The 27,754-nt window shown below is 38.6% G+C and overlaps 1 protein-coding gene across 4 annotated transcripts in view; it reads right to left on the bottom strand.

The window, feature by feature from the left end:
* slc12a5b (solute carrier family 12 member 5b) overlaps positions 1–27,754 on the bottom strand; it is a 64,980-nt gene that overhangs the window by 26,372 nt on the left and 10,854 nt on the right. For all 4 annotated transcript variants that reach the window (XR_014603028.1, XR_014603029.1, XM_084087143.1 and 1 more), the window contains exons 2-4: positions 1,759–1,859; positions 1,539–1,670; positions 511–657 (exon numbers count right to left, since the gene is read on the bottom strand). Coding sequence is in view for 2 of the 4 variants with exons in the window: in XM_084087143.1 (XP_083943269.1) it covers positions 511–657; positions 1,539–1,670; positions 1,759–1,859 (380 nt within the window). In the remaining 2 variants the exon portion in view is untranslated. The remainder of the gene's footprint in view (positions 1–510; positions 658–1,538; positions 1,671–1,758; positions 1,860–27,754) is intronic.

The following is a 27,754-nucleotide window of genomic DNA, read 5'->3' as shown; positions in this document are numbered from 1 at the left end:
AGAAAATACCGCAGCAAATATTCACTAATATGTGACACAAGCATGCACAGAACACATGCAAACACGCACACCACCAGAATCACCAGCAGCTTGTGCTTAACTGGCAGCTCTGAAATCAAACACCACATGTAAGCATTTACATTTATGTTCTTGGCAGAAATTCCATCTGACGCTCCCGTACCGACTTACCAAAGTGACTTACAACAAAGTGATTGTATAACTGTAAGCAATCTTCAGTTAAAGGCACAGAGGGGTAAAAGGAAACCTTAAGCTCTCGAGGGGGAGTCTCTGGGGGGTCATGCTGCACAATGGCGATAAAAAATTCTTCTTTCGAGGTTTGAAGAGACCTTTCTGTTGGTGTAGATGCTATAAAGTGCATTCAGATATGAATGATGGAAAGGCTATTTGTGTAGTATTAGTGTTTGGGCTTGTCTAACTGGTGTAACAGACACCCCCCCCCCACACACACACGGCTCCTGCAGTGGCTGTGTATGTGCGTCTGAGACTGACCGTGGAGCAACACATGAAGACGATGACGAAGGTTCCCAGGACGCCTCCAACGCCGACCAGCCAGGTCATCCTGAGGAAAAGGATCACCCCCAGGATGTTCTGCATACATGGCAGGTAAACGCCCATTATCGTGCCCATACGTGGAGCCTGTCAATCAAACGATAAAAAAAATCATTAATCAGGACACCATGTAAATCTATTGACTGGTACATGATGCTCAGTATAATTCACAGATGGCATAATTAAAAGGCCATTTTATCTGCTTATCAATCAACATCCACCAAATCAATGATTAAGTACCGTCCATCAACATACACAAGAAGTCTTATACCATTGTCCTTGTGTGTAAATTACCTGCTTCTGTGCAGCATCTGTCTACAAATAGTGAAGCTGCAAGTTTCAAAAACTTCAAAAACATCAATGTTACCCACTCGTTGCTGAGAAATTTAATGTAGAGATTCTGTAGGGAAGCTATTTTGCAGGGCAGCGTTGATAAGTTTCTGTGCTCCTGGATGTTTCTCTGTGTGTGTGTGTGTGTGTACTTCAACGAAAGCAGCGCATTAATATAGATCAGTGATTAAACTTACTGGAACTACCTGTGCATTAAACGATTTTTTATGCACACTTTCCAGCGAATCAGAATCAAGTACTCAGGCAGACCATGGTATAAAGGGCTTTGTACAATACAGATTGTTTCAAAGCTGCTTCAAAGCATTAAACAGAAAAATAACAGAATCATTGATGCAACTTTCATCAAATATTAACAAATTATGCCGCAAAGCAGCTCTAAAAAGTCAATATTGTCATTATTCAGCTCAAGTCTGTTCAGTGTTGATTCAGTTCAGTTTAATAACAGTGTTGATGTTGCAAAGTCAATTATGAAACAAATTAGATTCAGTGATAAAGCAGCTCTACAGAAGACAATAGTGTTATCATCCAGCTCAATTCAGTTCAAGTTTGTACTCATCCGAAAGAAGGTTCGGTAGTGATTTGGCAGTGTGTAGAGATAATGGAAGAGTTTCTGTCACCTGTACAGTTTTCTTGCGTGCCTCCTCATTGTTTTCTGCCTCCTCATGCTCTTTACTGCCCTGCGTCAGGTTGGAGTAGTTGGCAAGGCTGCTCAGCACAGAAGATACTATAGGACTAGTGTCCATCTCCTCCTACAAAACACACACATACAAACAAGGGTAAGCCTACATTCATACTGTATGTAACTCTTTGAAACACTCATTAGCAGTGCTGCACTACCTCAAACAGAGCCATGTTTTTCCCATCATACTGCTGGCTTTTCTCTACGTCACTGGTGCTGCTGTTGATAAAGGGGCTGCTCTCCTTGGATGTTGCATCTCCTGTGAACATACATCAATTAAACATTGCTGTTTATCTGAGACAGAGTATATTAACAGAGGGCCCAAAAAGTATTGGACACTTAAAAATATAAAAAATAAATAAAGTTGTTGTACACAACCAATCAAAATTTTGGAGTTTGGAGAATTTTTGAAATTAATACTTTTATTCAGCAAGGATGCATTAATTTGGTCAAAAGTGACATTAAAGACATTTAAAATGTTACATAAGATTTCTATTTCCAATAAATGCTTTTGAAATTTCTATCCACCAAGAATCCTTAAAAAAAAACTTGGTTTCCACAAAAAAAGCAACACAACTGTTTTCAACATTGATAATAATAATAAATTATTGTTGAGCACCAAATTAGCATATTAGAATTATTTCTGAGGAATCATGTGACACTGACGACTTGAGTAATTCAGCTTTTCTAAAAATTCAGCTTTTCCGTCACAGGAATAAGATACATGTTAAAATATATCTTACAATAAATAACTAGTTAGACTAGTTATTTTAGATTTTTACAATATTTCACAATATTAATGTTTTTACTGTATTTTAATCAAATAAATGCAGCCTTGGTGAGCACAAGAGACATTTAAAAAATCTTACAGACCCCAAACTTATGAACAGTAATGTACAGTAAATGGAAAAAAAAAAAATAAGAAAAAAAAAAAAAGTTTGTTAGGTTTCAAATAAATATAAAAATGTTATTTATATTTATAAAATTACAGTATGCATTGTATTCATCAAAATCAACATCAAGTAAAAACAACCCATTTGCAATCTGTCAGCATTGCTCCCATATAAGATCAACGTCATCGCATTAGCATATAATACTTAAGAACGATGTTGTATAGGTATTATCAGATTTACTACATAAGCATATTCAGTTTAGAATGTTCATTTCTCTGTAAGAGTGCTTTGTCTCACAGAATTTGCAGAATGCTTTTTCACATCTCACACAAACTAAGTGCTGTGTACAGTACAATTATTCCATTCGTTACAACTTCATGTCCATCTGAGAGAAAAGAACAGGAATGCGGTGGATTGATACAACTGTTAAGAAAAACAGCAGCGCATCAACATGCAGCACTCCTTGAGTATCAGTATGTGTGTGTGTGTGTGTGTGGGTGAGGAATTCCAGGATTTCTACATACTCTTCCATAGCAACAACCCGGTTCTGAGCCTATTTTTACACTACCGCTTTCAGCCGCACATCCTTTATCACAGGAACCCTTGATCGGTTTATTCTGAAGTAGCGCAACATACACCCTCACAGGTTCAGAACGATGCTCTTGTGTCCTATAAATACGTCACGGTTTTTAATTGTGTGAATTTCTAAATTGTAGTGCGTATTGTACTGTCACCTTCCCTGCCTTCTCTTACATAATTATATGTGGGAGAATGTTCATTAAATGGCCAAGGGAATCCTGCCTCTTAGCTTGCCCGGTTTAATCTGATGTATTAGTTTAATTAATCATGCTTCGTGCTACATACATTTTAATTTTCACAGCATTTGCCTGCTTATTGACCTGCGACCCTATGACCTTTAAACACACAATTCATCACCTTGTAATTCCATCTGTCACTGCTGAATCAATACGCCACCAAGCCTTTATATAGTATATACATATAGTATATACAGATATATAGCACTTTAATCTTGTGAAGCCAAAATAAAAGTCAATTATTTCATTTAAGGTCCTTAGGTCTCACAACGCTTTATTCATCGTACTTTTTGGTTTATCACTTGGTTCCTACTTGTGCATTTGTTCCTATGTGACTGTAGTGTGTTTTTTCTTCTTGGCTGAATCTTGGCTGAAACTCCTACTTCTGGCTCTCTTGACACACATCATCCCACAACCCCAGCAGACTCGCACTGTAATAAGGAATAATGAGAAAAAGATTGGGTTTACAGATTGAGATAGATCCTAATCTTTGACATCTCGTGTGCTGTGCGGTAAAATTTATAACAGAAGCATTTGGTTCATTGTTACAATCCCCAGAAGAGACCCTGAGCATCTCTGTGCCTATTACAGATATCAAAGAGGGGATTGCATACTGAGGGGGTCTGCTGATTCTGCCCTGCTGTCTATTTGAATGGCTCCGGTTTTGCAATGTTGCAGAAGCAAGAGTAGGACAAAAGACAGTAGCCGATGCTTGTACTTTTCTTATAGCTATTCTTTCCAATGCCTTTTTATACACTTCTATATTCTTGAGCTCTGTCCACTTAAATACACATCAGCTCTCTTTTCTGAGACATGGGCTATTCTATAGCAACACAATTTATTACTTATATTCCAATATCATATGTGATTTTATTTTATTTAAGCAATAACACGTGCTATATCTACCCCCAAATAACAGCCGCAGTGATTTTCAGACCAAGATCATGATTACGATACAGCTTTGATACAACAGTTCAGTCAACAATAAGTTAATATAGTACATTGTGTACACATTGCCATATATATTGTCTTACTTTGTCTATATCTTTGCTTGGGCAGCGAAAATATTTGCAAACAAGTGGAACCGCAAAACGTCTGTATATTTCCTGAATTAATTTTAAACAAAAAGATTGAGTGAATGATTCAATGACTCCCTCATAAATGGTTTTGTTCAGTGTTATTTAACGAAACGCTTAAACGAATTATTAAAATGACTTATAGACCCATAAAGACAGTCATTTGTCATCACCTATTGGCGTAACTTACAAAGTCACTGAAAAATCCCCTTCACTACAGAGAGTCTGTCTGGAAGGTGTTTAAAGATCAGGGCTATAGGGGTGTGCGATATATAGCGTCTACTATATAATTATTGTTTTAACGATGAGCAAGCTGACATTAACGAGTATCAAAAGTGCCGTTTCCCCCCAAATATCATTGAGCATGTTTGCATGCACGTTCTCAACCCGATTATTCTTAATAAGCCGACAATGCATGGTGTCATAAACGTGTTAACCTGTTTTCCTGTAATCGGAGTAAGGTCATAAACGGCTTAAACATAAATTGACTGGCACAGCAAAAATTTTGTCCTTTACCCTAATTTATCTGGCATGTAACCTCTATAAGCATGCGTTCTGTCGGCTTATTGAACTGCGCATGTGAGATATGTGAAAGAAAAGCGTCCTTAATTGTCAGTTTAAGCGCATGCAGAAAGAGTTAGTGTTTCGCGGCAAGCTAGAAATATTTTGCAAACTGACAATTTCTTGACCCAAGAAATTATAAAAATGTGTTCTTAGCAAAATACTGCATCTGTAACTGCAAGAGTGGATAATATGAGTCTATAAGTTTCCCGCTGAGATGTAGCAAAACTCTTTGGTTTTAATGCTTTATTTAAGATCATTACTGACATAACAAATGGAATAAGTCAGATACATGAATGAATTTTCTGGTTCTGCTCAGAATCCTGGCGGCAGCGTTCTGTATGAGCTGCAACTGTCTTATGGTCTTTTTGGGAAGGCCAGTGAGGAGTCCATTACAATAATCCACCCTGCTGGTGATGAAAGCATGCACAAGTTTCTCTAAGTCTTGACTGGAAACAAAGCATCTAATTCTTGCAATATTGCTGATTTAGTTATTGCTTTGACATGACTACTGAAACTAAGGTCTGACTGCAGAATCACACAGAGATTCCTGACTTGATTTTTAGTTGTTAGACCCCTAGCATCAAGGTATGCGTTCACCTTGAGAACTTCATCTTTGTTTCCGGACGCAATGACTTCAGTTTTGTCTTTGTTTAACTGAAGAAAGTTTTGGCACATCCAATTGTTGACTTCATCAATGCATTGGCACAGAGAGTCAATGGGGCTGTAATCGTTAGGCGATAGGGCTAACTAGATCTGTGTATCGTCTGCATAGCTGTGGTAAGCAATTTGGTTTGTTCTCATTATTTGGCTCAGTGGGAGCATATACAGGTTGAACAGGAGTGGTGCAAGAATTGAGCCTTGAGGGACTCCGCATGTCATGGATGTCCACTCAGACTTATGGTCTCCTATACTCCCATCTAAGTATGACCTGAACCATTTTAGGACTATCCCAGAAAGCCCGACCCAGTTTTACAGCCTGTCAAGAAGTATGTTGTTGACAGGCTGGAAACACAATACGTTCACATTAGAGTTACATTTTAGACACAATATTGTCTATTTTTGCTTTATTTTGTCCACGAAAATCAGCAGAACTGTTTTTCAGAACCATGTTTTAAACGAATAAGTTTAATGAATTAATCATTGTCTGAATGAATCAGCTGTTTAAATGAATTGTTTGAATTAATGACTCAAATAATTAAGCTCATTAGTTACTTCTTTTTTATTTATTTTTGAGTTACATGGCATTATTAAATGATGTGTAATTACATTCAATATTCCTTTAAAAGTGTCATCAATATCAAAATTGTGCCCCATAACGCCATGTTGCTCCAGGCAATCTGTTCCTAGACAAGTCAACTTTTTGGAAAAAAGCATCAATTAAATGATAAATTAGTAAAAGAGTCAGTGATATTGTTAATAGCAAATCTAGGTTAAATTATTAGTGCCACAGTCCATGCTTCAAACCAAACAGTCACACTTGCATATCAGCATGATGATTAGCATGTGAGTCAGTAAAAGCATAAAGCAGATCAAGGAAAGAAAATCATGTCAACGCTATGCATATTATATATAGATAGGCCATCAAAGACTACATAAATGGTAATTAATGGTGAGCAAAATGTGTAGGCTGAGTAAAGCTTTTCTGAATGCAACATGAGCCTGATGTTCTTATCTCATGCAGTTTAGCTTAGCACCCCTTATGAAAAAATATTTAGCATTGTTTTAAAAAAAGAGTACATAATATACTTTTAAAATATAAAATAAATATATTTACATAACATAACATATATTTTAAAAATTATATTTTACTTTATATTATACCTTTCCAAAAGTAGGCCTATTTAAGTACTTAAGTGTGTTAAGAATCAGTCGTTACAGTGTACACCATTTAATGGGCTTTTATTTCATTAATATCATCTGAAAGTGATAGACAGTTTTTTTTTAAATATACTTTTAAGAATTGAAGTACACTACAAGAGCACATTCAATACTTCTTTTTTTCATAGGGACTAGTTTGCTGCATTTACAATGCTAGCAATTCAACTTTTTACAAGTTTATCAAAATACACTGTCTATTTTCAATTCCCTGACTTCCACATTTTGGCTCTTGTTCAGTGAAATCAAAACAGCACTGCACTCGTTCCCTCTAAGCACCTTTGCCTTTCTATAATCCACAGTTTTAAAATCTGCTTTTCAAAGCCCATTTCAGCCCATGACATCAAAATAATCTGCTTTTTAATTTTTAATGTTTTGCTTTTCCCTTTCTCTTTTCATTTTCATTTGTGTGGCCAGGTTGCATCACATTTAGTATTTTCCATGTCAGAACCACAATTCATGACTGATTTATGGTGTGTATAGGATCCACGTCCTGACCCTTGTGACAAAGAAGTACACTTAAGCATACTTTTTTTAAAAGGACTTATTACGGATATACTTCAATATACTTCAAAAGATGAATGTAATGAATTTAATGTTTTCGAACACTTAATTGTATGTTCTTTACAATTAAATTATAATGTTTTATAGTTTAAATGTATATTAAATGCAAACTTAAGTGTGCTTTTTGGCCCACTTAAGTAGGACTTAAGTACATCTTTAATTTGATAATTTCTTCTATTGTCTTTGAAATGTGATTAAAGCTCACTTTTAAAAAGTACTGACGCCTTTACAGTATGTTAAACTTATGTATACTTTGTAATTTCTTTTGAAACTTGTGTTTCATGCATTTGTAAATATATTTTTATACATTTGTATTGATGAAGTTGCAATATTTCAAATATTAATGTAATATTGAATAACACACTACAGTTAAAATGATAAAATTCAGTACTTCAAATCTGCTTTAGTATGTTAATCAACAAATCAAAAATAAGTGTACTTTTTTAAAGCATGACAAAAGATTAAAACAATGATTTAAAAATTACTTTAAAGTAAAACAATTTTACATTATTATTAAATGCTTTTTAAAAGTGTTCTTAAGTGTGTTAAGATACAGTCATAAAAGTGTACCCTCTACACCTAGATGGCCAGTAATATTCAGTAATATTATATTATCTGTAAGTAAAGGTTTTTGAAATATACTTCTAAGATTTGAAGTACACTACAAGTGCACAATCAATACAATTAAGCAGACTTCTTTTTCACAAGGGAGTATTAGCCCAATTGTGGAAACATGCATAATTCCAGAAATTCTGATAAACACCAGACCATTAAGCTGAAATGAGTTTAGCCGACGACTAGCGATTCAAGAAATTTCAGTTCCAGCCCTTCAAAGTTCTTTATGATCTGAAAGCATATATTCCACCAGGGTCCTGGTGCATGTCATCTTTGTCAGTTCCAGAACTGAAGCACCTTTATCAAACTGAAGGAGAGAGAGCAGGTGTTTGAGAACCCGCAGAACTGGTTAGCTCGTGTCCTGTGCTCCCTGAGGCTGATTATATCAGGCTCTGCCACTGTGTGGAGCTTCCTCAATTCCATTCACAACTGATCAGTAGAGATAGCAAGCCTGAGACTGAGGAAGTGGGATGGAGGCTTCAGTGTCCTAAATGCATAGAAGGTATTGTGGTGGGCTGAGTAAGGGGCAACCGAAAAACAAATCTGACAAAAAAGAAATGCTTTCCTTTAATACTGTACATGGCTGCTGGCCAGTGTGCAGTCGGTCATGGTTTTCATCCCACTCCACACCTCCTTCATGTTGTTCTGACTAAGTTTTCAATCACGCTTTACTGTTATCATTTCTTCTCTTCCTCAAGTACCATTTTCATGTCTTGCTGCATCCTCTTTGTTCCCCTTTGTCATCAGACCTTCTTTATGCTCACCGGGTCCTTCATATCTTAAGTGATTCATGTTTTGTTGTGGGGGAAACAGCACTATACACACACAAGTACCTCAGTGTCACTCACTTATGACTCACAGAACATGTCTTATTTGGTTTACTTCAAGTACTCCTGTAAAGCTTCCTCTATTTCTGCTTTGGCCTAGTGGTAAAAGGAACCTGTTATACAGTATGGTCAGTTTGCATTATGCTCCACCCAGAGGTCCTATAGAAGTGTTCTAGAAATACAATTGTCAGCTATAATAATGAGATGTGTTTTATGTGTTTGGTTGATTAGAATGATGATTCCGTATTCTACCTGTTCTGCATTCACATTTACAGTCCAGTTCCAAATCAGTGTTATTAACATTAACAATTTTTTTAATATAAAAATTAAACTGAAATTAGAGCTCTCTGAAAAAAAAAGGAAAAAAAAGAAAGAAAGAAACTAAATTTGAACTACTATAGTTACTACACTGAGGAAAACTAAACTTTATAACCTTTGGTTTCTTCTTTTGGGTGTCTGGTGTTGTCTTTGAGTTAAAGTTTTTTTGTTTTTTTGTTCTTGGATTATCTTTTTCTTGGTTATTTAAATAAAATTGCTTCAACTCATCCTTGATCAAACCGTTACAGAAGTACAACTCATTCTCCTCACCCAGAATAAACGCTCCCTCGAGGACCACATCTGCGTGTTTATCAGCCTAGCAAACCGGTTACATTTTCCGGGTGTTTACTTAAAAGCTTTCGTTGTCACTGGACTGAATGAACCACTGAATTCCCAGGCTCCGTCTCCCTCACTGGTTCTGCCCCCTCGCTGGTTCCGCCCAGTTTCCTTTCCTTGGCCCTCTGGCACAACCACAGTCTCCTGGCCAGTCAGTTCAACTGTAGTCATCTGAATGGAAACTTTAAAATCCTGACCCTCTGGCTCCACATTAGCTTTTTGAGGCCATGACTCTGTCTCGCCCCTTCGACCCATTGGCTCCACTGTGGCTTCACGCTCCTTCAGCTCAGCCACCATGGCTTGTCATACCTCCGGCATCACTGGGGTCTTTACATCTGTCAGCTGCTGGTGACTTATGTACCAGTAGAAGGCAGACTCGTCCCTCACTGTCACCATTAACTCTGTTACTCCCGGACTTCATTTCCCAAAACTCTGTGCTTATTATTAGTTTATCTGTTGCAGCTGTGTCTTGTTTCATTTGATCATTACCCCTGTCTATTTCTATGCCCTTTGCCTTGCATTCGTTATGAAGTCTTGTTTGTTTTGGTTTGCATTCTCTTTCAGAATTCCCGAGCAGGTCCTGTGTTCCTTATGTTTATCTCTGCCTGGGTCTTGGATTCATTGTACCTGTTAGCCCTCCGTGGATTGTATGTGTGTTCGTACTGATTACATGTGCTTGACCCTCTGCCTGGTATGAACTATGACTTTGGATTACATTTGTCATTAAACTGATAACCATCGCTACCTCCTCCCTCCACTTTGTTGTTTTGTTCTTGCACCACATGGGAGAGGGTGTTCTCGTCTTTATTTGCAAGAACTCTTATATTGAAATGTAGCTTGTTGTGTTGTCTCTGGTTTCTCTTTTCTCTGTTTTTCTCCATTTCCTGATTTGTTTCTATAGTTATGGATAAGCTGTGTCTTGTTTAGTTCGTCATTCACTTTTGCATTTATAGTCCTTGGTTTCCTCTGTTGGGCGTCCAGTGTTGTCTTTGTGCTAAAGAGCCGTTACATTTCTATTTCTCCTTGTTGGATTGATATTTTGTTCTTGGATTATCTTCTTGGTTATTTAAATAAAATGGCTGCAGGTTTGATCCACATTTCAACTCTTTCTTCACTGCAACATTACAAATTGAGCTATTGAACACAGAAATTAATATAGAAAATATGATCCAGAATCACCAGATAAATCCTACTAGCTGAACATAAAAAACAAAAACAAAAAAACAATCAGCTCCTTAGAGGTCATTTTCATTACTACCTTTCTTATACATTCTCTATTGTCCATAATGCCAACCTTATCCAGTCTCTTGAAAAGCAATCAATTACATTGTATCCCTTTTGGGTCAAGGCCAAATAATTAACTGATATTTGTTTACTGAAAGAGGGATTGTATTTCAGAACCCTTTTTATTATGTTTTATAAACAACACTCTGCTCTACTCTTTCTGTATTTTATTCCAGCAGTGTTAAATGATATCCCTTTTTAATCATGATGGCAAATCAGCTTTCCCACAGGACAGAAGCCTTAGTCTAGTATATGCAGAGAGTGAAACAGCAAGTACTGCTTGCCCTGATAACCCAGAATTTGCTGTCTCTCTCAAATTATCCTCCACTTTCAATCCAAAGAGCCAATCATCAAATCACTGGGTGTCAGATGTATTAGAATCGAGATTTCTTTAAACCTCTGGCAAAGCATTTTTGACAAGCATATTCTACTGTGGCACATCATCATATTGTATGATTTATATTCTCAAGCACAAAAACAACTATCAAACCCTTGATACAACTGATATCAAGGGTTTGATCATCGTTTTTAATTTGAGAAGTCAATAGAAGCTATTTATCTTATCTGCGAATTTTCGAAGAACTCTCCAAAGCGGGAAGAACAATGATTAAAGAATTTCCTTGGCCAATGCATTCCCTTTGAATCGAACCCATGTCCTTTTGATTATCAGCACTGCGCTCTACTAGTTGTGCTATACAGGAACAAGTGATTTAGCCTGAGTTTTATCAGATCTAGACATAAAGCGGGGGTAGAACATAGGGACAGCATCAGGGTCAATCCTGAAACAGACAGAGTCAAAGAGAATAACCCAAAAAAGATTAAGCCCCAGATTTCCTGTTTGTTATGCGAATGCCTTTTCACTGAAATATTAGGTCACTTGCAGACAGAAACAGACAGAACAAAGAGAAAAGGATAAGGAGAAAAGAAACCAACGACTGGTACAAAATATATTGCTGTTAATTAAATACCTGCTGATCCTCAAGATTCAGAAGCTCTGATGATAAAAGGCAGTTAAGTCCTGATATATTAAAAGTGGAATCACATGATGTCTGCTCATAAGCTGCAATGAGACCTAAAAACTTTCATTTTAGAGAAAACTGACAAGAGAAGGAATGAAGGAAGACATAGAAATAGAGACATTATGAGAGAAAACCTTGAGGCATGTCACCTCTCCTTCACAGTTCTCAAGTGTATTTAATACAGCAGAAATTAACCTAGACTTGGAAAAGTGACGTTTCTGTTTTGGTGTGCATCTTTCAAATGCGTTTTCTCTCGGTAGTTGGACTGAAGCATTTATCCTCAAGCCAAAAGTGCTGATTCACAAAGCTGCCATTGGTGACAAAGAAAGTAACACTATGCCAACTGGCTTAATCTAAACAAACTTTATGGCAGAAGGCTTCAGTGTCGACAAACCATAACAGAATGAATTCACGACCACAGAATTTGACATATGGTGGAAATTTGATTGAGAAGCTCTTCTGAGTGAGCAGACCAGCAGCCATTTATCTAATGTCATAAGCTCTTCTGTATATGCTGTGAATGTCTTGAGGTAGCTCTACATTAGTGTTTCAGAGCTCAGAGCCATTTGACTAGTGTGGTGGTTCTCAAACCTTTAAAAAAAAAAAAAAAAAAGATGAAGGAAACCCTGGGGCAAACATTTGCCAGACTAATTTGCCAATTGTTCTAACGTTGCACAATTAATCATACTGCGTTTATTTTGGCTAACAAGTGGCTAAATGGGACTAGAGAGATTGTTGGGGATATTAAATGTCACCAGCTGAACAGGTAAATTCATCAACTCACTAGTCCACTTTCACAGTGTCTTTGTGTTTATAATCACGCTCTTGCAAACTATTACAACTCAAACTTTTAGGGAAAATGTTTTTTAGGTTTTTTTTTAACAAAGACAGAAAGAGTTGTCGGAAGTTTACAGACAACAAAGTTTACAAAATTACAGACAAACACAATCTGACTAAACTCATAACATATAAAAACAGTTGTACTTTTCACAATTTATTGAAGACATTGGGTTGGTGGCTCGATTTCACCCCTGCCCCCGCAGAGGTCTGTGCATGCCACTGCATTGGGTGATCATTGGCAGGGCAGGCTGGAATAAGGTTTTCCTGAGTCCTGTTATTAAGCCAAATCAGATGCTGTGGCATAACCTAAAGAGGACTGTGCTATCAAGACAACCCAAAAATATTGATAAACTAAAACAGGTTTGTGCGGAGGGATGTCCGTATTTGCGAGTCTTATAAGCAGCTACAGGAAACATTTGGCGGAGATTGTGTTGCTAAAGGAGGATCTGCAATTCAAGGGTTTACTTACTTTCTCCACCCTACACTGATAAATACTCAACTTGAAAAGTACAGTTGTTTGTGTTAGTTTAGTCATAATTATGTTTGTCTATTGTGAGTTCAAGTAAGGTTTAAGAAATCAATGCAGAAATCCAAATATTTCACAAAAAAATATTTATATATGCTCTTTTATTCTATTATAATTGTCTGCTTGCAGCGTGCTATTAAACTCTGGGTCAAAAGGCTCTGCGCAATAAAGGCAAGCACTGTTCTGTGTCTAAATCTCTAGTCATTCACAGTCTTTGCCCTCAAATCCTTTGTGTGGTGAGTGTGAACATTACTGACATAGACCTTCATGTTCCCCAGGAGAGCGCACCACCAATTCAGTGACTCAAGGATTACATGACTGTCCAGACCACAAGTCAGTAGCGTAGAGAGGACCACAGTTGTGTGTCTGTGTCTGTAGATAGACCATAGCCAAAGGCAGTGCTGCAGATGCAGCGTGTGTGACGTTCTGCAGATATCCTTCAGCAGTGCCATCACAATGAATGTGATTGCTGATCAGTGTTTGTCTTTTGTATATTCTTTGACTCTACTGTTAGAGTCTGTCTCTCTGTCTCTCCTTGTTCTTATATGTCAAGCGCAGCAGTCATTCTGTTCTACATCACTCACCGATCAAATAAGGCTTTGGCAGGACAAAAATTTGCTTTGGCGGCCGCCAAAAAAGAATTCAATACAGGAAAACCCCTGCATAATTGACTGTGTTTATGAGGTATATTCACCGAGACGGGCATTCTGACTTAATTTTGAATTCTTGTGTCCGCTCAAGCTCAGAAATAAGAGAAAGAGCACTGAACTTTGTGTCTGCCCAGCTCTGTGCGCACACAGAAAACAGCGCGCAAGTTCCAGTATTCTTGCGCTTGATGTTTAAACTGACAGGACTTAAAAACAATGATGCAAATGATAAACTTTCACTCTATGATGGTTAAACTTTGCAATTAATCTGTGAATCACAAGCGTTATGGGTCGGGGAGCAGCTGACCCATACAGATCATGAATCACGGATCAACTACGATATCTATTCTTGACATCGCACATCCTGCGATGTGACTATCGTGGATGTGCACATCACGATAGCGATGCTAAATGATACATCGTGCAGCCCTACTACACATACATACATACATCACTGTAATAAACTAGAGAATATTGCAGACACAGCAGAATCATTGAACAAATCTGAAATGTATTGATGAAATAATCAAATCAGTCGAAGGAAATTTTTAGCTACAAGAAAGAAAGAAAGAAAGAAAGAAAGACTACAGTAATGTAAAATGTCAATTGGAGTGTTCCTCACTGCACTTCTGTTTCCATCAACTCTTGTCTTGTGGATTTGCCCACAGGTTCTCATCCACATCATGATGAATGTTTTCATTAGCTAAACATCTTGGAGAGAATCTTTTGGCCTGACCCTGTGATGCCATAGCATGCGTTATCCATGGCCTGGAGAAAAGTGACTCTTTCGTGAGGGCGCCTATCATTCACCTTCCACCTCCATCCGGAGAAAAATTCCTGAATCGGATTTAGGAAAGGGGAGTATGGGGGTAAATATAGGGTGGCAAATTGAGGATGTGCACAAAACCATGCTTGCACCATTTGAGCATGGTGAAGTTGAAGATTATCCCAGACGATTACATAGGTCACACCATCAGCTCTACAGATTCTGCCTCTTTTCTGATTGGACTGGTTACACGGAGAGCTGCATTATATACTCAATATGAGGTCTGCGTCCTTCCACACCATCTTCCGGTATAGCCACGCTCATGATGATATTGGCTCCACGTTGTCCAGGTACTCGGATGGTCACTCCTCCTTGCCTTGGCCAGCTTTTACCACTCCTTGTCCTCCACCTCCCACTGCTGGCTCCATGTTATTGGTATGTTGAGTGGGATAACACTCATCTCACTATATACGTGTACCACAATATGAAATCAATCACCAGTAATGAACAGGCAGTAACTTGTTAAAACCAGCAAAGCAATTACTAGGGCATTCTTGCATACAGCAATGTCAAATCTGAAAATGTGGTTTGTGAAAGTGGTTAATGGGACCATAGAAACTGTGTCTGATGAGTAAGTATTACATCCATAGATAATGTAGTCCAACTGGTCATGTTTTGTGGTAATTGGTGTCATTTGATCTCGTTATCCAGAAACTCATGATCTAAACATGGAATATTGCTCATCAGTTTCTATAAAAAAAAAAAAAAAAACTATGCATCAAGAGTAATGCAACAGTTATTTATCATTTTGAGCAGTTGTATCAGATGATTGTTAGATCAATGTAATTAAATTAATATTTGTAATTACACATTTATAATGATGAAGTTGCAATATAGTACTTTTAATCAAATAACACACTACAGTTATAATCAAAATTCTGGTCAGTTGATAATACCTAGAATATGAAAATCGACTGCTGGCGGTAGATCCTTTTCCTATTTAGCACCAAAACTCTGGAACAGTCTTCCAAGCGTTGTTCGGGAGGCAGACACACTCTGTCAGTTTAAATCTAGATTAAAAATATCTCTTTAACCTAGCATACACATAACACACTATCACATTTCTTTGACTAAGTCCCCCTGTAGTCAATAATTGTATCCCTTAAAACTCATATTTGATCACCAAAATTACATATTTAAAAGTGTTTTCCTTGGAAAAAAAATCATGCATGCCTTAAAATAGCTTGAATGTAAATCTACACACTTGCCTTATTTAGTATACGCGGTTCTATGAATATGCAAATTAGCCCCGCCTCTAGTTGACGATCACACACTGACGTGATTGATTACAAGGTAGTTTGTGTTGTCAGAAACAGCGATTTCAAACGCCGTTTTTGAGACTGTCTTTGGTTCACTGCAGTTTTAAGGAGAAAATACTCAGCAATGTTGTTGACATGAATTTGCACATGGTTTGTCTTAAACCATATTAAAAACACGACATAGACATATAAACAACATTAAAAACTTGATTTTCACCACAGGGGGACTTTAAATTAAAATCTGCTAAAGGATTGTAAGGCTGCATAAAGTAGGTCAACCATGCAGAACTGGGAATCTGATGTATTTTTTACATCGTTAGAATGGCATCTACGCTAATACCTGCACCTAGACATGACCACAACACAGCCCTGAATATCAGCAGAGACCATGTCAACTAGACAATCCCTTGTGAATACCTTGTCAACACGACAGCCATCGACACAGATCCTCAGCAAAGACCACGAGAGCTCTGCACAGACCCTGATGGCCAGCTTCGTCTCCACACAGATGAATCCGATTTTCAAGCAAAAGTAACTGGATGAAATATTTTGAATGATACTAATCCACAATCTGTTTTGTGATGCAGCCTTGAATTAAACCACAGCATGTCCGTTTCATTGGCCAGAGGAGAACTGACCCCTCGACTGAGCCTGGTTTCTTACTAGGTTTTTTTCTCCATTCTGTCAACTGATGGAGTTTGGGTTTCTTGACGCTGTCACCTCTGACTTGCTTAGTTGTTACACTTAATATTCAACAATATTATTGACCTGAAAGAACTGACACTATAGTATGAGAACTGAACTGAGCTGGACGATGACATCCCTGTTTTCTGCAGGGTTGCTTTATAGCCGAATTGAACTAATTTAATAATTGATGATGATCTTTATAACTGAATCAACATTGAACTGACTTCAGCTGAACAATGACACTTTTTTTTCTTTTTAAAGCTGCGTAACAGTCAAACTGAACTGTTTGCAACACTGAATCATTATTTTCCTCTTGATCACTGTAAAGCTGCTTTGAAACTGTATTGTATTAACGCTATAATAAGATAAAGGCAAAAAAAGAGCACTTTAATCACAAGGATACGGCTCACTGCAGATCTACAGTATTTACAGTACAATGTTCCTGTATGGACTATAGTTCTATAAGGCTCACTACAAATAAAATGAAGTTTCAGATATGGTACAGCAATAGCACAATTCGATGTGAAAATTAAATGACACTAAGTAAGTAGCAGATTGCTTAAAACACCAGCAAAGGGATAGATAAGCACAGGTTGTGTCTCTCACATGGTAGATTTATCACAAAATGGACAGTTTACACTAGCTTTCAAAGGCTTTACTACAGGTGTGGCTCACTAGGATAATCCCACATGCAGCCACATACAGAGTGGGTGACCATGGCATGCCAGATATTGCATTAATTTCAGGAAATAGGCCACCTGAACGTACGCACACATGCACAAAGGCACGCTCAGAAACAGCCACAGCTGTCAGATTAATTTCTGCAGATATTTTCCGCCCAGGGTACTGACACACAAAGTGGCGCATAGCTGCAAAGGTGCTGCTGTTGGCCTGAGTAACATCTCCCTCCCTCCTTTTCTCTGTCTTCATCTTCCTCCCACTCTTGCTCCCTGTCGCATGCTCTTTGATGAAATCCCCCAGCTGTCTCGCTCCTCTCACACTGCAGTCTGCCAGCCACGTATCCTCTTCAATTGTTGAAACGCACCTTTCATAGACACTCCTTATCTGAACAGATTCATGGCCTTATAAAAAGTCCCTGCTGTACTGAAGTGATGTGAATACTGTAAGACATCAGTGCTGTGACGCAGCAATTTTTTAACACTAACAGCAGAGAATGGTTCAATGTCGAATCTGGATGCTGAACATTCTTTAATGTCTTGGTTCATCGGTCCCAAGACTTGCATGGACTTAGAGATGACACAGCACGGGAGTAAAGGGGGAACAGTCATTCTGAATTAAATCAACGGTTGCCAAAGGACAAGTAAAGCGTTGCCAGGGAACAGGTTGCTTAGTAACAACAAAGAGTTGACTGGTATTCAACGTCTTAATCACAACATACCTCCGCTAGCCTGTCAAACCGTGTCCTTTATCACAGGAAGGTTAAACATGAGAACATTTATTTGCAATAAATTACCGCTTAAAGAGGCCGTATGATATGGCTTTTGTCGCATTTGATTTTGTATTTCGTATGGTAGCTTGCACATTAAAGTCATTGAAGAAATAGAAGTAGAAACAGAGCCTAAAGGTAAGTTTTATCAGTTTTATCAATACTTTATGTTTAAGACTATATGTACTATATGTACTTCTATATGTACACTAATGTTCAAAAGTTTGTGGTCAGTATGGTTTTTAAATGTGTTTAAGTGTCTTTTTTGCTCACCAAGGCTGCATTTATACAGCAAAAACAGTAATATTGTGAAATATTATATTCATTTTAAATAACTGTTTCCTATTTTAATGTATTATTAAAATGTATTTATTCCGGTGATAGCAAACCTGATTTTTCAGCATCATTACTCCAGTCTTCAGGGAAACATGATCCTTCAGAAATCAGTCTAACATGCTAATTTGCTCCTCAAGAAACATTTCTTATTATTATCCATGTTGAAAACAGTTGTCCTTCTTAATATTTTTGTGGAAACCGTGATACATTTCTTCAATAAATCTCTTTTTTTGATCCTCCCCCACTGCGATGGTCGAACCTCCCATATATATCTAGAAATTAACTGGTATTTTATTCTTCTGGTGTCTCTGAATAATCTATCCTACATATTATTACTTCATCGTGACTAGGTGGGCCAAGTTGCTGAATGCTGAATGGAATTGTTATGCAGATGTAGGCAGTCAAAAGTTAAAGAAAGATCCTGTGCTCCACAGCTCCATTTAAACTTAAAATGTCATATGATTGTATGATTGTGCAGATACTCGAGATCTGCACAAAGATCTGCACAATCTACACAGATACTCGAATTTGGAAATACTCAAGGAAAGCCATCCTAGTGCTGGGTAACTCAAGGGCAGGGACTGATATTGTACAGGCAAACTTTAAATCAAATCAAAGTCTCTACAGATCTGATATACAGCTATTGACACCCACGGACAGCTATTAATACAATAAGCCAGGCTGAGAGTCTCTCTCCCTCTCTCTCTCTCCACAGGGTCACTCTTAGTGTGGATCAGATTTAATCTCCCATAATGGCTCGTCTGGCACTGACATCTCATTCTCTTGCAGTCCATTCCACCACCTCTCATATTCTATATCCTATACACTGTACATTCCATTCTATTCCATTCCATTCTGTTATGTTATATTCTATTCTATTTTCCAAATGACAAATTACACCACACCACAGAGGTAGCATAAAAGGTAGTTCATACAGCATCAGTTCTATAAATTGTAATAATTTAGTCAACAGCTTTATGTGAAGTGACTAAAATTCAAGTTTTAAGATCTAAAGTTAATGGGTTCTATGTATCTATGGTTCATTGAAGCAGTAAAATTTGTGAACAAAACTTTCTTCTGAGTCAGATCTTTTCAAATAATCATTTGATCCAGTTCATAAAACCGAGCAGAATGATTCATTGATCAATCAAATTTATTCTGAGTTAGGTTCAGCTCATTGATTCAATGGTCTGAATAAAAACATTCTTTTGAGTCATATCTTTTCAATTAATCATTTGATCCAGTTTGTAAAACCGAGCTGAATGATTCATTGATGAATCCAATTGATTCTGGGTTGGGTTCAGCTCATTGATTCAATGGTCTGAATAAAAACATTATTTTGAGTCAGATCTTTTCAATTAATCATTTGATACAGTTCGTAAAACCGATCTGAATGACTTATTGATGAATCTATCTGTTTCTGAGTTGGGTTCAGCTCATTGACTCAATGATCCAGTCACAATGGTTAGCTGCCCAGCTGAGAACATTATCAGCAGCTTAGCATCACAGAATTTCATCTGTTGTAATTTTTTCTAAATGTTTTATAAATACATGTTATTAATCATTTTGTGAACAATTTAACAGACATATCTATGAATTTTTTCTCAAAGCTGTTTTTATTAAGTTTTCATGAACACTTTCACAACTAACGATGGGTGCCATCTCAATCAGCTCCCAAGTTCAGTAGTCAGGTCACTGATAAGTGTGTCGGCCATTTTAAGGCCTGTCTCAATCGCAAAATCCTTCCAGTGCACTGGAATTTTTGCTCCCTAAAAGAAATCCCACAATGCACCTGATAGAGTTAAATCAAACAGTACTGCAAAAACTATGGGAGCATCGATGCTAACTTTGCTTCCTTACCGGAAATTTCATCACTTTTCTGAAGCGCAAAGAATAAACCAACTCAATAAATATAATGACATGTGATAGAAGATTTAAAAAGACAAACCTTTTTTTTTTATATGTCAGCATAAACACATCGCTAGACAGGTAGTGAACACGTCTAGTTAACATTTCTAATTAATATTCGGCTGAAATGTTGAAAGGATATGTAACAGAACAATGTATTTAAACAGAATACAAAATAATATCAAAAAGATATAGGTCCTGCCTGTTGTTGATTAATACCAGCCGTGACGTTCTACAATGTTGTACGTTGACATTGTACGTATTCATGTCGCCGGAAATTGAGTGATCGCTGTCCCAATTTGTGTCGTGAGCCATGGTCCTTACCAGCGCCGGATTCGTGTACACGAGCTCGGGAGCAAGGGAGCTGATTGAGACGCACCCGATGTACGTCACTTGTCTATAACAACATACTTAATGCACAAAAACAGAAGCAAAACAAAAGGGTCGATATGACATTTAGTGTAATAATAACAACACAAACCAACATTGAGTTAATACAATGTACTATGGGAGTGCAAGTTAGCAATACAACACAATCAATATTAACAATACATAAAGTAGGGTTAGCATAGTGCATATTAAAATATACCCAGATCAAGCATTTTGATCTTCCTCTATTATACTGTCAATATCCCCATGTTCAATAAATAAACAGAAGGAGCGATAGACTCTCTTAAATGTGACTTTTTTACCCTTAAAAATGTGCTATCTTTTCCATTGCAATACATGAAGATGTTGCTCTTAACCATCGAGTTATATTAAGCCTTTCCGTCTTATTTCCAATAAATAGCAACGAGCCTTCGGAGTGTAAAATCCACATGACTATAGATACTTAAATATTCCATTCGTGGTGACAGCATTTTCCAGGGCCCATTATGGCCGGGTCCCTCTCTGTCCATAAAAGTGGACAAAGGTTTACTACATTTTGATTGGATCTTGGTGGTCTAAAACAAACAAACTGTCCAACAACATCAGAAAAAGATGGACACCTCTTAGAGGGCAAGAAGAAGACCTCTAGTACCAAGCCCAGGAAGGACAGGACACCTCATTGATCCACATGCAGTTTCTGCCCTTCACCCATCTAGAGACTAAGGTTTTGGCCTGTGACTGCCATACAAGTTCTTTAGGACCTCCCAGGTACAGCATCAGTGGGTGAAACAAAGAGAGATCACAATGATCCATCCAAATCTATCTATAATGTTTGGAAACCTTAAAACCGATGTAAACTACAGATATCCATTTCATACTTATTCAGAAAAACAAGCATTCTCAGTGAAAGCTATTTGTAGTGCAACATCTTACACAAAATTCAGCTGTTAATGTACAAATGAATGAATGCATGACAGTTCAATCTTTCCCCGTCTTGTTTGGACTTTGGACTCTATTTGTTTAGAATATTGCCAAAGGTATTCTGGTGGTGGGCTGCGCTTGAACACACAGCACAGACTACATCCGACTGCAAACTAGCATGTACGTTCAGCGCCTGCCTGTAAGTAATTAACTGTCTATATCAGCAGGTATCAAGTCTACATTCGTCATTCAAAGGGAGAAACCGAAACAAGAATATACACAGATATATGAAATGTGTACAAAGCAGCGCTTGCTTACCATTTTGAATATTTATAGTTTTCATAGTTATGAAAATATAATTTTTTTTGGAATGCTCGGGTAGGATAACTTAACATTAGATCAACCTTCTGTCAGTGCCGTCTTGACTTACTTGCTCTCTTTCATCACTTTCGCTTTAATTCTCGTGCACTGACTCGTTTGCTAAACTGAACATCCAATCAGAGTTGCCACTCTCATCAACGGCCATGACGCTGATTCAACATGCTGAATTGTGTGGAACATACTGCAAAAACTAGCCTGGCAGATGCTCGCCAATGGCCCAACGTTAAGTAACTTCTGCACTTCAGGGCCTCATCTGTGTGTTTCAGATTTTAGGACCCTTTTGGTGCTCCAGGAGATCAGCATCCAACAGAGCTTCTTGTTCAAGACTGTTGAAATGGATTCTGGCTCCGTTCCCCACTGCACTGTTACCCAGCACAACCAGTGGAAAACGTCTCCGCCATTGCTCATGCTCACTCAACCACGTGGAATGTAAATATCACTTAACCAAACCTCTTTCCAGAGACCTTGGCACTGTTGTATATTATCAGTGTATGATTTTCTAATTTACATTAGATTACATTTAGACATTTACATTTATAGCATTCATTTAGAAGTTGTGTTCGTTATTCTTGTTTATCTTTTGTTAATAAAATGTATTTTATCACTTGTGTCTTCCTTGTGATGATAACACAGTAAGAGGCTAGTAAACAACATCGCACCAATCTTTCAGATAAATCAGCTGAGCAACTCCAGTTTACATTAATTCTAAATGATTGAACAGACCCGCCTGGGAGTGTTCTCATACTGCCAAGGTAAAAGTCACTGACTGGTGCCCAGAATTAAGAAGGGGGGAAGTGGTCATCTGATGTACTGTACTCATAATCATACCTTAAGTGACGTGTGATCCAAAAATTACAACGTCAGCGGTGAAGTGAGTACCAATCACTACAGAAATGGCATTCCTGGGTGGGCAAATTAAAATCATTTAATTAAAAAAAAAAATTAATTAAAAACTCAGGATAGTGGTAAACTCACCGAGACCAAGTGCCATATCATATTGCTGATTTCTTTCCAAAACTCTTTTAATTTCTCACACTCCCACTTATATGAATTAATGTATCTTTGCACTGTTAAGTATCTGGTATGCTGCTATTAATTCTATTTAATTTTTACTGGAGTTACATAAGTACACAAAAGCCAAATGTACTGTAACAGTTTTAGTCTACTGTTAACTGTCTGTGTTTGGGCCTTTGCACATATTTTCTCCCATATTTCCTTCTCTATCTCCGATCCCAGGTCTTGTTTTCACATGGCTAATCTGAATGTACAAGACTCCTAAGAACCTAATAATAGCTAACGCATTCTCATCCTAGGGCGTCATATACTGACGCTTTTGACATTTCGTCTATATCCAACGCACATGGCACCCTTTAGCGTCAATATGACACGCACAGAGCTTTGTTCGGTTATGGTTAGGTTTAGGTCTGGGGTAGGGTTAGACCGCTAGGAGGCGCCTTCTGGCCCATATCTATCTGCGTCTCATATTGACACTAAAGGGTGCCATGTGCGTTGGATGTAGACGAAATGTCAAAAGCGTCAGTATATGTGACCTTCATCTTGACTTCATTTAGACATTTCTCCAGATTAGTTGGTTCTGGCTCTGTCAGTCCTCGTCCCCGAGCAGTACGTATACAACTTTCAAGTTTTTATGGTATATCTATCATTTTTATATCAAGTTTTTGACTTATAAATTGTTTATTTTTAATTTTTAATTTTAATTTTATTTTTTTTTAAAAAAAAATATTTGTAAAAATTTATTTATTTTTAATAAAAAATGTCACAATCTTCCATTGAAATGACATTGCTCTAGTGATCTTCTCCAATCATTTTGACTGTATAAACCCTACCCCATTCTTACAATCTAAAAGCTTGCATTCAAATCTTCCTCCATCCAAGTCTACATCCTTCTTTTCACTTCTGTTTCGCTCGGATGTATGTCACAATAAGAAATAAAGGATCTGACGTTTCTTCCATTACATTACAAACTTAGATGTAACTTAAAAATTTAAATTTGCAATGCAAGTGTGCAAAAGTCATATGAACAACTTATGGTATTTTTATGATACATTATGTGATTTTTGTGTCCATGTTGAACGTACTCGGTTACTAACGTAACCTCGGTTCCCTGAGAGTAAGGGAACAAGTATTGCATAGCTATGGAATGGGCGTGGCTTCTGGCTATATAAGCGGGCCATTTAGCCATAGGAATCAGGTTTAAATCGACTGAAGCGACAGCACCTGTACCAAGCCTAATAGCACGGCAGGGTATGCATTACTCGTTCCCTTACTCTCAGGTAACCGAGGTTACGTTAGTAACCGAGTACGTTCCCTTTCGAGAACGGTCTCTCGTATTGCGTAGCTATACGCTATGGGAACCCATTTTAAAACGCCGTGCTATCAATTTAACACTTCGCCCTTAACCATAGCTTGGAACACCTGGAGGACCACCATGGTGTGCAGGGCCAATGCAGCTTGGCCAGCGGCGGAGTAAGCTCGGCCGGCGAGAGCTGAAGTGGCTCTGCAGGGTTTCGATGGATGAACTGTCTTGGATCTCCATCCAATAGCAGTGGGCGGGCAGAGGTGTGTGGCCACTGCTTCCTCTAGGGGGGCAGCTTCTTGTATCCCTTTTCCTTAGCGCCGTCAACGGTGGAGAGCGTTGCGGAGGTGGATGCTCTCAGGTGGGCCGAGTAGGGGGCACGACATTATTTAGTCAGCTCGTCGTGTACCTCAGGAAAGAACGGCGCTGGTCTTTGACGAGGGGCCTGGTGCGTCCCGGCAGGAACCATTCGTTGAGCCGGCTCTTAGCGGGCTCCTGAAGCGAAGACCAATCGAGCCCGAGGTCTTCAATGGCTTCAGTGAGGATGCGGAGAAGCTCTGAGTCCAAACTCACCCTCGCACCTACTTCACTGGACTGAGATGAGGGGGCGGTGTCAGCCGAGCCCACCCAATTCTCGCACTTGGATGCAACCAAAGACAGGCTGTCATTTTCCTCCTCTTCTTATCCACTGAAAGAGATGAGGCCTGCCGCTTGCGAAGAGGGGCGCTGGTCCGTCTGAGTGAACAGAGCAAGTGAAGGGGTCTTCGCTGGAGAGAGCGAGGCATCGTGGCCGACGTGGGCTCGCTCGTCTCAATTCGCTCAGGCATCCTCTGGCCCCGCCGTTTCTTCCTCTGTGGTTCGAGGAGGGCGGGAAACGGAAGAGCGAGCGCAGTATGGAGCACAGTGAGAGCAGCCGCCTTTGCCGAGTGCAGCTTCCGCTGAGCTGCTTGCTGCAGGTCGCTCGTTCCGCTGCTGGGGCTCGTCGATGGCGAAGGCTTCTTAGCAGGAGAAAATAGCGAAGTGAAGAGTTCGCTGAAGGAGATTAAATCCGATTCCTATGGCGAAATGGCCCGCTTATATAGCCAGAAGCCACGCCCATTCTGGCAGGCGAAGCACCATGATTGATTCACGCGCATCAGCCGCTTCGCCATAGGTTCGTGCAGTTCCCGCAGCACAGCCAATGAGCGCGCTAGTCAGATCTGCTCTGTGCTCGCTGTGCAGCTGCACTGTGTTTTCAATATTCTCGAGAAAAGGAGTTTTCCCATAGCGAATAGCTACACAATACGAGAGACCGTTCTCGAAAGGGAACTATCCCTTTATATAAGCTTATATTAAAAATTAAAACATAGACAAGTTCCTCATTCATTAAAATTGCAGATTAAATCTGCATTATGTTAAAATCCAAATGCAAAAATGAATATGTAATCTCATGCCTACGGTAAAACTAACATTTCTGATGATTAATTGATATACAGCATAGTATAATGTAAGTCCAGCAGTGAGCTGGAGTTGGCCTACCTATCTCTATAGGCCTATTGTTGAAGGGTTCTTTCGGGAAGTCATCTCTGACCTTTACCATCCATACACCTGCACACATACACACATCTATCTAGAGAGTTCCCTAAAGTTTAAGCTCCCTGTATAAACCCCCAGGAGAGTCACTCTTACAGTAGGATTTTTTTTTTTTATCCTTAAGATCCTTAATTGCGCATACAAGCAATCTACGTACACATTATCAAAACTTATCTAAGCTTTTTTTGTTGTTGTTGTTGTTAAATTGGACACATGACTGCATGAAACGGTTGGAATGAAATTAACTCTTGGTTCCAATTCAATAAATAAGCAAACAGTCACAGTGTTGATGCCATTCAGCTCTGCAAACAGATCTCTATCTTTCTCTCTACAGTACATGCAGTCTGACCTACATAGTGGAGAACTACTGCCTGATGGTGCATGCAGCTGCCACAAGAATCCACACACACACACACACACACACAATCAGATATGCATGTAATGCACCAGACATAATGTGTATTCATGCTTAAAATCCACATGATTCATTCAGCTTTTTCATCACTACTGTGATTCCTTCAAACATAAAGTAATTTGCATGGAGTCACCTGATATATAGAGGCTGGGCCCTATCTTGCACCCAGCGCAATTGACTTTGTACACCGACGCATGTATCATTCCTATTTTGCACCCGCGCAAAGCGCGCTTTTCCCTCCACAAAAGCACGTCGCTAAACTAGGGAATGAACTTGCGCTCCCTGGGTGGTTCAGCGCAAAAAAGGAGGCGTGTTCCGGCGCAAACGTTCCTTCATGCTATTTTGCAGGTTTAGAAAACAATTGCGCCACTAACCAGGAAAAAATAGTTTAAAGTCAGTGGCGGGTTGCGCATGTTATTCATATGCTATTTTAAGGGCGCATGCTTGGCCATAATCAATGTAGCGTGTGCACAACGCGCATACACTTTGATTCTCTCATCTACACAGAAGCAGCAGTTTTCATTTTTGCAAATCATATATTATTACGATAGATAGATAGATAGATAGATAGATAGATAGATAGATAGACAATTTATTATAAAAGCATACATCTAGCTTACACATTTACCCAAATTATCATACGCCTTTTTAACCGAAGTTAATTTGGGTGGGTTTCTCCATCCCCAACGTCCCAGACGAGAGCGTTGCTCTCCTTGGCTGTGAACCGCTCCTGGCGCGCGCCTGGCAAATACGCCGTTATAATAGGAATCCGCTTTAGAACAAAGCGCGCCTGCTCTTAAAGGGAATGTGAGATGTCGCTCTGATTGGTTTATTTCACGATACGCCCAAACCACACCTATGAATAATGAAGCTACTTCAGACCAACCCATTTTAGATTTGCGCCCTTCGCAAGAGTCATTTATCCCGCTGGGAAAATAGCAACAGCGCCAAGACCCGCCCACAAAGTTACTTGCGCTTTGCGCTTTGACACTTGCGTTTCAGATCGTTAAAATAGGGCCCGCTGTATGACAGGTGACTCCATGCAGAATGTTTCATTCAATACAACTGTTTTCAGCATTGATATTAATATTAATAATAATATTAAATTTTACCAAATCGGCATATTACTGTATAATGATTTCTGAAGGATCATTTGACACTGAAGACTGGAGTGATGATGCTGAAAATTCAGCTTTGACATCACAGGAATAAATTACATTTTAAAATATATTACAATAGGAATAATTTAAATTGCTAATGTTATTTTTTTACTGTATTTTTGATCTAATAAATGTAGTCTTGGTAAGCATAGAATACTTTTAAAAATCTTAGCGACCCCAAACTTTACAGTTATAACCAGAACACTTGAAGAATGTTCCTTAAAAATGTCAACTTAAGTAATAGGGCTGAGAGAAGTCCAATGAAACGGACTGCATGAGAACCCATGTGCAGCTTTATTCAAAAACGTGAACAAAATAAACAAGGACTTGGCTTGACGTGACGACTTGACTTAAACA

Source organism: Abramis brama (genome assembly GCF_963993115.1).
Source record: "Abramis brama genome assembly, chromosome: 16".
In the NCBI taxonomy this organism is placed as follows: domain Eukaryota; kingdom Metazoa; phylum Chordata; class Actinopteri; order Cypriniformes; family Leuciscidae; genus Abramis; species Abramis brama.
The sequence above is the reverse complement of the archived record's forward strand: the minus strand, read 5'-3'. Positions and strand labels throughout refer to the sequence as shown.